The sequence below is a fragment of the Zosterops lateralis genome (assembly GCF_965231275.1).
Source record: "Zosterops lateralis genome assembly, chromosome: 8".
Classification (NCBI taxonomy): Eukaryota; Metazoa; Chordata; class Aves; order Passeriformes; family Zosteropidae; genus Zosterops; species Zosterops lateralis.
In genome coordinates this window covers 12780321-12790668 of record NC_139768.1, presented here as the reverse complement: position 1 = coordinate 12790668, position 10348 = coordinate 12780321, and the positions used below count along the sequence as shown (strand labels likewise).

The 10348-nt window shown below is 53.3% G+C and overlaps 1 protein-coding gene across 1 annotated transcript; it reads left to right on the top strand.

Annotated features, from left to right (window-relative positions):
* The first annotated feature begins 4244 nt into the window (after positions 1–4244).
* Positions 4245–9512, top strand: HHEX (hematopoietically expressed homeobox). The gene is made up of 4 exons (XM_083865846.1): positions 4245–4714; positions 6230–6408; positions 6592–6642; positions 8211–9512. The coding sequence occupies exons 1-4, from the start codon at positions 4342–4344 to the stop codon at positions 8442–8444; spliced, it is 837 nt and encodes a 278-aa protein (XP_083721972.1). The 5' UTR covers positions 4245–4341; the 3' UTR covers positions 8445–9512.
* Positions 9513–10348: the final 836 nt, after the last annotated feature.

Genomic DNA, 10348 nt, shown 5'->3' with positions numbered 1-10348 from the left:
CCTCACCTCTCTTGGAAGAGTCTTGAAATATTTTCAGTAATGAGAAGGGGTGGAATAGCTTTGAGCTGGTTCCTCTTGGAAAGTGCCCTGTAGCATGAGGGAATGATGCTGCTGTTAAAAAGATGGAGTTTTGCTGATTTGCTCACCAATTCTGTATACAGCCAAACGCAGTTATTGCAGCTAGGAATGATCCATCTCTGGTGTAAGGCTGTCGTGTCACAGAGGGTGCGACTGGGAGTGAAAGTCCCAGTCTGGGGAGCAGAAACCGGCCGGGTACCTGTGAGTGACAACAATCCGGGAGGCAAAGGAAAGCGTTCTGTGATTCCAGACACACTCACCTATAAATCGCTGACCGGTTTATGTATTGCCCGGTATAACCACCCCAGGGATCAGGACTATTCTGTTTATCGGGGCGTTTATCACAGATAATCACGGGTGCGGTGGAAACACCGCCTGGCGTGCCTCGCTGCTTTTGGAAGCTTTCATTTCCTGATTTTTCTGACACTGGGTGAGGGGGGGGGGGAGTATTGTGAGTTTGATTTTTTTTTTTTTTTTTCGTTATTCTGATTTTATTTTAACAGGCGGGGAGAGCTCAGCGGTGCCGCCGTCCAGGTGCTCCGCGTTCCTGCCGCCCGTAAGAGCCGCTCACGGGCACGGCGACACAAAAACGCCAAATTAAAGCGGGGCCGGGGCAAAGGGAGAGCCGACCACCCGCAGCCGGGCCCCGAGAGGGACGGGATGGGATGGGATGGGACGGGGATGCCGACTCCCCGCAGCATCGGAGGGACGGAGGTGACCGGCGGGAGGCTCCAGAGCCCCACCGGAGCCCCTGGTGCCGCTTCCCCCGGCAAAGGCTTCCCCCGGGGCCACTCGAGGCACCTGTGGAGCCTTGGGGAAAGCTGCCTTTGCAGGACAAGAGCTGGAAGGGGAGGGAAACAGGCTGGGCTGGACCGTCCTGCGAGCCCCGAGTGACAACATCCCTGCTGGGGCGGGCGGTGACCCCGCTGCTTTACCCGGGGAGCCCGTCCCACCCTTCCCCACCACCCCCGGAGCTCAGGGGACACACGGAGCAGCACATGGGCACCGGCTCCTCCGGGCAGAGCCGCCCTTTCTGTCCTCCCCGCCCGGCGCGGCCCTGGGGTCCGGCAGCGGGGCCGCCACTGGGGGCCTTCGTTTTTGTTATTTTATTATTTTTCCTTGAGCTCAGAAGTCCTCGAAGGCGGGTGATTTCACGGAAAAGTGAAGGGGAAGACAGGGCCCCGAAGTTATTACACAAAATAATGAGTTCTCCAGCCGATCCCTCCGGGCTGAGCCCGTGCCAGTGCGGGGATGGATGGACGGACGGACGGACGGACGGATGGATGGATGGATGGATGGACGGACGGATGGATGGATGGATGGATGGATGCTCGCATCCCGCCCCGCCGCCCTCCAGAAATCCCCAGATTAGCAGGAAAACTTGGTGGTGTTTCAAGTGCATATCGAGAAAATTAATATGAAAGCATTCCTTTTTTTTTTTTTTTTTTTTTTTTTTTTTTTTTTTTTTTTTTTTTATCGGGAAAGGCGTATATTTTCTCTCTCTCTCTCTCTCTCTCCCCCAAGGCTTCTCTCTCTATTCGCCCCCACCCCGCTCAGGGTTTTCCAGATAAATTGGAGAGCTTTCCAGAGGGAAACTGGAGAAGAAATAATAGAAATACTCAAGCACCGTCTTGGTTGCCCTGATCTACGGCACCTTACTTTAAATGCCCGTTAGACTGTAAAATCCGGTCAAAAGTGTATTCATTGCAACAATATTGGTAATAATGTATTTTGTCCGAAGTTGCGTTATCTCCCTCACGACAGAAACTACAAACAAAATGTATGTTCCAAGCGAAAAGGGAAAGGTTTTATTTAATCCAGAAAATAATTAAAATCTCATGTATTTTTATTGGTTTTAGTATCCAGCAGAGTGAAAATATTGAAACTCCGAGACCTCTTGCATTAAAAAGTCACAACTGTTCTATTTTATTAGTTCTGACTGTGTGAAAAAAATTATAAGGACAACATTGAAAAAATCCGGGGTTTAGAGCCCCGAATGGCCATAAAAACAATAAAATCAACTATAAAACCTGCACTAGTGATATTAAAAAATTATGTAGTTCAATAAATGTGACATTTCATGAATGCGGATTTAATAGTCTCCAACCCGTGGAAGGAGGAAGGCTGAGGTCTAACAATTGAATTTGAAAGGGGTGGTTCTGTGGAACTGCAAAATTAAGTGCTTCATTTTTCTTGTTAGGGATTATGCAGTGGTAGTGGAATGTAATAAGTGTGTCATTAAAACTTCCTTTTAACAAGGCCTATTGCTTGTATAAAAGTCAGAAAGGAATAATCTCTTCCTCTATTTATTTGTTTTCCAATAATACAGCAAAAAACATTTTTTTTTTTCATTTTCGCGTAAACTTCTCAAGGTTTTGAATCGACAGCTTGTAAAATATTGTGGGGGCCTCCCTTCTGCTGCCTCATATCAGGCACGTCGTTATTGCAGAGGGCAGCGGGTCATCCCTTTACTGTACATTTATTAAGTAAATCAAGCTGCAAATCCAACACTTCCAGATGAAAACATTAACCAAACCCCTTGGAAAGAGCAATGCCTGGGAGACTGAGCACAGAGAAAAAATAATCAAAACTGTCAGCTCGCTTTACGTGTACCTGATATTTACAAGACACAAGACCGCGCTTTAAAGGTGAGTTTTGGCGTTTGCTAACAACGTAAAGAAAAGAAAATCCAACCTCTCTGTATTATTAAAATATATATTTTCTTTTTTGTTTTTCATTTCACCAACACCCTTTTGTCTCGCTCTGAGCCTCTTAGTTATTAAGATATTCGTGGGTTTGAACTGAAGACATTTTTTTCTTTTAAAAAAAGGAAAAAAAGGGGAAAAAAAGAAAAAAAAGAAAAAAGAAAAAAAAAGAAAAAAAAGAAAAAAGGGAAAAAAAAAGAAAAAAGAAAAAGAAGGGGGGAAAAAAAAGAAAAAAAGAAAAAAGAAAAAAGAAAGAAAAAAGGAAAAAAAAAAAAAAAAAAAGAAAAAAAAAATCAGACCTTTACCAGCACCTGCTATTCCTTAAGAGCTCTCGGTGCTGTCTGTGGGCACGGGGTGTGTGTGAGGCACGGGGGCACGGCGGGCCGGGACACTCGGGGCGCACCTGCCGCCTCTGCCCGCACAGACGGGGCGAGGCCGCGCCGGGCGCTGCCGTCGGGGCGAGGCCCCGGGGGCCTGAGGGGCGCGGGCAGAGCAGAGCGGGGCTCGCTGCCCCTCCCTCACACCTCCCACCGCCCCTCGCCCAAGCCCGGCCGGGGGCAGCCCCGCCGGGGGGACTCGGCGAGGCCCGGACGGAGCGGGTGTCCCCCGCCGGGGACAGCGAGAATCACCCGGCGGGATCTTAAAAATGTAACCGCCGGAGCCCAGGTGGCGCTGCTCGGGCCGTCCCGCCGCGTTCCCTGCCCGCGCTGTGGGGCACCGGGTCCCCAGCCCCGCGCAGCCCCCGCCGCCCCATCGCCCCCGGTGCCTCCCGGTGCGGGCGGGACACGAACAGCGCCGTGAGACTTCCTGCTCGGCCCCGACGGCTCCAGGGCCTGTCCTGGGCTCGGGGCAGGAGCCGTGCGGCCCCGCCGCCCCCGCACTCCCCGGTGCCCGCAGCCCGGCGGAGCGCCCGCCAGGACTGTCCCAAAACAGGCTCCCCGGGCCGGGCGGGGGGTGCCCGTCCGCCTCTCCCCTCCCCGCTCGGGCCGCGCTGCGGGGCTCAGGGGCACACCCTGCGGGGCTCAGGGGCACACCCTGCGGGGCTCAGCGGGCACACCCTGCGGGGCTCAGGGGCACACCCTGCGGGGCTCAGGGGCACACCCTGCGGGGCTCAGGGGCACACCCTGCGGGGCTCAGCGGGCACACCCTGCGGGGCTCAGGCACACCCCGGGGACCCCGAGAGCCGAGTGTGTGACACCGCGCCGGGCGGGCAGAGCGGCGGGGACCCGGTGCCGTCGGGGCCCGGCGGGCGGCAGATCGGCCCCGCTGCCCCGGGGGCTGACAGGAGCCGCGGGGAGCTCGCCGGGGAGGCGGGGGAGCGTTCGCCGGCGGGGGGTGGTTTCCCCCTTCCCTGGCCGGGCTCATTGGCCAGACGGCGCCGTGGCAGGAAGGGGACAGAGACCACGCGGGCTCCGCCCCGCGCCAATAGAAACCTATCGAAGGGTAACCCGAGCCCAGAGAAACCCGCGGCGGCGGTGCCAGCACCCATCGGCCGCGGTCGGGGCCGGCGTTCCGCAGGGGCGGCCGGGGCCGCGGGGGTGCGCGGGCGGGACGGGCCATGCAGTACCAGCCGCCGGGCGCGGCGCCGGCCGCCCTGGGCGTCCCGCTGTACGCGCCCACGCCGCTGCTCCAGCCCGCGCACCCCACGCCCTTCTACATCGAGGACATCCTGGGCCGCGGCCCCGCCGCCGCCCCAGCCCCGCACGCCCTGCCCGCCCCGCCGCCGCCGACGCTGCCCTCGCCCAACTCCTCCTTCACCAGCCTGGTGTCCCCGTACCGGACCCCCATCTACGAGCCGACCCCCGTGCACCCGGCCTTCTCACACCCCCTCGCCGCCACCTACAGCACCGGCGCCTACGCCGGGCCCCTCTACTCCTTCCCCCGCGCCGTCGGCGACTACGCGCACGCCCTGATCCGGCAGGACCCCCTGGGTAAGCCACGAACCCCCCTCTCCGCTCTCCCCGCTCGTGGTCCCGGCCCCATCCCGCCGTCGGGGCAGGGGCGAATGGGAAGTGCCCAGGCTGTCCCCTTTCCCGCCTCTCTGTGCTCCCCCGGCTCCCTCCGGCTGATTTACAGTAAATTCAGGACGTGCCGCGCTCCGGGTCTGTCTGCGAGACCACAGTGCGCGGCCGCGGTGACTCAGATTTGTTTTCCTTCAAACCCAGTGACTCTGAGAGTGTCCTTAGTAATGTCGCGTGTGGTTTTGGTGGGGAGTTTTAATTGCGCTTGGAGATCGCATGGCAGATCTCGGTCTTTTCCTGCGGATGACTCGAGAAGCAGCCGGGAGGGCGGCGGGGCTCCCCGGGGCTCCCGCGGGGTCGGGCCGGGCCCCGGGCCGGGGGAAGCGACCCCAGTGCGGGGGCTGAGCCCCGAGCCCGGCCCGCGGCACTTGTTCCCGCTGATTGCAAAACTGGACCTGACTCACCGCATTTGTGCAGTGAAAGAGGCTGACCCTTTCCGTTCATACAGGAAACCTTGAGCTCTCGATAGGAGTAAATCTGGTTTCAGAAGCTGTTAAGTGTTTTCCTGGCCGCCTGAAGCAGGCTCTTCCCCGGGAGTCGTGCACATTGCTGATTACTTTATCGACATCCTCAATACAGACAAATTCAGGAAACACTCGACTTCTGATAGCCGGGATCCGTTTTTCTGATATTGTTCATTTCCTCTGTGTGGGATGTGACTTTATGACAGCTAAAATAACCAGTTGCTTCCTATTTTTTTTTTTTTTTTTTTGAGTCTGTTTTGCACCAGAATTACTAAAGCCTGACGCAAGCAAAATCTCGAAAAACAATGCAGCAAATTGCAAAGGGTGCAGGCGGAGAGACAAACAGCGTGACTCAGTGGCACTGGCCGGAGCCTCCTGCCCGGGACGCGGTTCCCCGGCGTGTCTCTGCCTGCAGCCCTCGCCCCTCACCCGGGCTGGGGCTGAGCCTGGCGGGCACCCCGAGGCCTCTGCAGGGCAAACCCCGGCCGAGGGTGGGGACAGGGGGGCTCTTTTTCCTATAAACCCACTGCCCTCCTGTTGGCGCATCACCCCTGCCCGGCCCCGCCATGTCCCTGTCTCACAGAAAGGGAGACAGTTTCTTTAGTTTCTTTAGTTTCTTTAGGGCATCGCGGTGAAAGAGCAGAAGGAAGCAAAGGTCTTTTTTTTTTTTTTTTTTTTTTTTTCTCTTTCTTTGCGAGATAGACCAACAGGAAACACATTGACGGAAATGTTGCCAAAGCCCGTAGAGTGACTTTTAACTGGTCTCTCTCTCTGTTTGGCGGAGGGGGAAAAAATCAGAGAGGGGAAAGATCAGAGTAGGAACTGGGAGAAATAAAATCAGGCGAAGGAAATTAGCGAGGCCCGGAGCCGGCAGGGCACCAGGCCTGGGCCCGGGCAGGGTTGGGCTCCCCGGTCCCTGGTGTCCCTGGCCGCTGACCCCGGGCTGTGCCTCTCTCTGTAGGGAAGCCGCTGCTCTGGAGCCCCTTCATCCAGCGGCCGCTGCACAAGAGGAAAGGGGGGCAGGTCCGCTTCTCCAACGACCAGACCATCGAGCTGGAAAAGAAGTTCGAGACGCAGAAATACCTCTCCCCGCCCGAGAGGAAGCGCCTGGCCAAGATGCTGCAGCTCAGCGAGAGGCAGGTGAGGCTGTGCCCGCAGCCCCTTCCCGGCCGCCCCAGGCCTTGCCCATCGCTCCCGGGAATGTGCCGGCTCCAGGTCGGCAGGGAAGGGGTGCTTGGCTTTTTCACTCGTGGCTTGGGTAGGGCTCCGGGCACTGAGTGGCTCCAAGACTACCCCGCACCTTTTCTCGTTGTCGTTGCTCAGGTCAAAACCTGGTTTCAGAATCGCAGAGCCAAATGGAGGCGTCTAAAGCAGGTAGGTAGATGTTTCTGTTTCTATAGAAATAAGTATTTTAATTGTCTTATCTTACGCCGTGCTCGCCTATTCCAGGTTGTATGCAGAAGTCATCTGAAAGGCTGTTTAACCTCTTCACCTTGATTAAAAAGACAAATAGTCATGCTGGAATCCATGAGGGCTCGTTCAGGCAGCACTAACGTTAAAAGCTTCTAATGCAGTTCCTATATCAATTATGCCTGTCTTTCACACACCACCTATTAAAACTCCACGCTAATTGTTTTGTAAACCCATATGTTGTTTAGCCAATTAACGTGGAGAAGATAAGTAATTGCCAGTAAATTACTTAGGCAGTTTTTTTTGAGAATGTTAACTGGTGTTTTAAAACGCCCTCTCTTAATAAACACAAGTTCGATGTATTTTGCTAACATGGGGAGAAGGCAGGTACAAACACCTTGTTTGTTTTGAGGAGCCACATGGAAAATTGAGCAGCTTTTACTTTCCTTTCACAGCAGTTACAGCATATGAGGCTAAGATTTTAAAGCAGTTTCCCTTCCTGTAGAAACCATGCTCAAGCAGATAATTATTTAAGGATTTTTATGGCATGTAGGGACTGCTCCTGGCTCAGCAAAACTCAGGTCCCTTGGCTCAAATATTTTTGAAAAATTCCAGCATTTTGGCCCGAGTCTGGCTTCAGTAACTGTGACACGGGCGCACGTGTTTTACTGGCAAATTAGCCTTTAATATAAAAACAAAAAGAAGAGAAAACTAATCACAGTACCACACTCTAGATGAGTCACCTGAGTTTAACTCAATCTTCAGTTGATTTTTTAATAAAGTCCTATTACTCTGGCAAGAGGCCGGCTAGGGCCCAGCCCATGCCACGGTGTCCGGAGAGCTCGCTTGGGATCTCGTCCATTTTAGGTCATTTCCTCCTTTTCATTCAGTCACATCCATTTCTCCAGGCTTGCAAGGTTATATCATGGGTACGTGTCTCTGCCTGCTTTTTCTTTAGAGTAGCATTTCATGCCCCCTTAGGGGATGAGGTGCCAACACAGGGCTACTCTTGCCTTCACAAATAGGGTTTTAGTCTGGTTTTAGTGGTGAGTGTTTTAATGTTGAATTTTAGCTTAATTAGTAATTTATTTCCATTTGCTTTTGGGCCACTGATAGATTCAACCTCCCTCCACTTGCTGCTGGGTGTAATTAAGGAAAGATCAGGGCAGGAGGAAGCTGTGTGTCGGTGTTTGTAGACTCATAATAAACATTTGCTTTGCTAAAGACAAAAGTTCAGAGGTTCCTGGGCTCCAGCAGCTCCTGACTCTTTTGAAGTGGCTGTGATAACCATCGCCAAGGAGCCTTATTCAGCAGCAGCCCCTGTGGCTGTGAGGGAGTGGGATCAGAGCCCTTGCCCAGCCCTGTCCCACTCGGGCAGGTTTATAGGCAGGAGGCCCAGGGAGGTAGCAGGACACCTGCTTTTTTCTGCAAGAAAAAGGGAGGTGGTTTTCCTACACAGCACAGCTGGAATTCCTGGGCCTGCTGTCTCTGTGGCCTGTAGTTCTGTACCAAGCAGGATTCTTTCATTGCAGGAGAACCCCCAGGCCACCAAAAAAGAAGAAGTAGAAGGTGCTGACAGTCACAGTGAGCAAAGGCCGGAGAGCTGCCAGAGCCCTGAGCAGAAGGGTAAGGAGGTCTCTCTGGATGGCTCACAGTACACCCCCTCACCAGCCTCACAGGAGGACCTGGAGTCAGATGTCTCTGATGACTCTGATCAAGAAGTGGACATTGAAGGCGATAAAGGCTATTTCACTGCTGCCCACTAACAGTCCCATGAAGAGCAGACCCTAACTCGGCTTGCACTTTACCAGGGGCTGGTTTGAAAGAATATTGTGCTACAGGAGAAAACTTGCACCGTTACACTGAAAGGAAAAAGTGCCATCAAATAGACTAATTTTATAATGAGCAGAGAAAGAAAGAAAGATGTATTTTCTGCCAACAGTTCAGTTTTGGCATCTCTAATTTAGTTAAAGGACCATGGTTTGTATTTAATTATTTGTAAGATATGTTTGTACAATAATCAGTGTTCTAACTGGAATATAATTCTGCACTGTGTCCTTACTCATAGTGGTGGAGAGGGTCTGAATCAGCTGCTGTCAGTGATCAGACAAAACTCTAACTAGTGTGGAAATGAGTATGGATTGCAGGAATAAGCCCTTTATATGTGTAAACAAACGTAGTTTAAATAGATTAATTTAAACGCCCTTTGTAAGCAGAGAAACATGTTCTGTGAAATAGGGAGGGATTTGACCATCCCGAGAAGTGCCTTATGCTCACACCCTTTTATGTGCCGTGGTGCTCTCTACTGAGACATCCCTCCATTTGTCAGGTAGAGTTGTCGGACAGATTCCTTTTTCCTCTTGTGCGAGATGAAATGTGCCTTCTCGTATTTTTGAGAATTTTGCCTCACAGTTTGGATGGTTCCATTTGCAGAAAAAAAAAATAATTCTCCTTTAAAACCTCTAGGACTGTTTTTTATGGATTTCATATTTTAGAATAAAATGCAGGGAGCAATAGGGCTCTGCTGCAGGACAGAAACTGGTATCAACTGCAAGGGCATAAGTGAGGCACACATGACAATGCCTATTGTACACGTATCTGCTTCTGTACATACTAGTTTTCTTTAAAAGTCTTGTGGTTTTTATACCTCACGTTGTTGATATTTTGTACATATTTGTTCAGTGTTAAAAAAAAAAAAAAAGACAAAACCTGGTATTTAATTTTTGATGGACATATCTGTGAAATAAACCTAAACTCTGCAACACTCGCCACTTTGGCTGTCCAGTTACCTGCAGGAGAAAACCCAAACCTCTCCTCTGCCAGGTGTGTGTGTTGTAAGCAGCTTTTCCCTCTGTACTGTGCCAGTCACCGGCTTTCTGGGCGCCTTTGGTTGCAGGAGTCTCATGTGGGTTTTTTGCTGTATTTTTGTGCTGTGTTCCAGCCTCCCACCCCGAGTTTTGGTTTTGCCCACACGGAACGGGCTCTGGCAGGAGGAGGAAAAGCTGGCTGGCAAGCCGAGGCTGACAGCAGTGTGGGTGTTTGGGTGTTTGCCTCCGAGTCGCCCTGACCTTGGGGGCCGGAGGAGAGAGGGGTGGGGGCTGGTGGAGGAGCGGCGCCGGCAGGGCCGGGCATCGACCCCAGCCGGGGCAGACGCTGACCCACCTGAGTCAACAGTGGTTATTCATCGGCCTTTCTCCGAAATTACGTCGGCCCGGGGAAGGAGCGGGGAGCCCGCGGTACGAGAATCGCTCCCAGGAGGGGCGTCCTGGGCGGGACCCGCCTGGGTGTTCAGCCCCTCCAGTGCCACAGTGACCCCCAGGGAACGGGGATTTACACCTGGCCAAGTGTCACAGAGGCTTTTAGCGCCAAGAAATGTTTTTAGAAAGCAACAAGTGACTATTGTGACTGGCGAGGGAGGATGGATGGCCCTTAGAGCAGACGAGATGTTGCTTTTAGTTCATTCTTTGAGAAACATCAGCTGAGTTTTCCGAATAAGTGGCTTTAACTTTGGTTTATTCGCAAGCCGCTCTCCTGCGCGGGGCCCGAGCAGACGAAGTGATGGGGAGGGTCTGTGCCGGGGCAGGTCCCGCTGCCCGTGGCAAAGGGAGTTTCGGGGCTCTCCGGCTTGTCCTGGGGCTCCTCTTTCTCCGCCTTTGCCCCGGGACGGAGC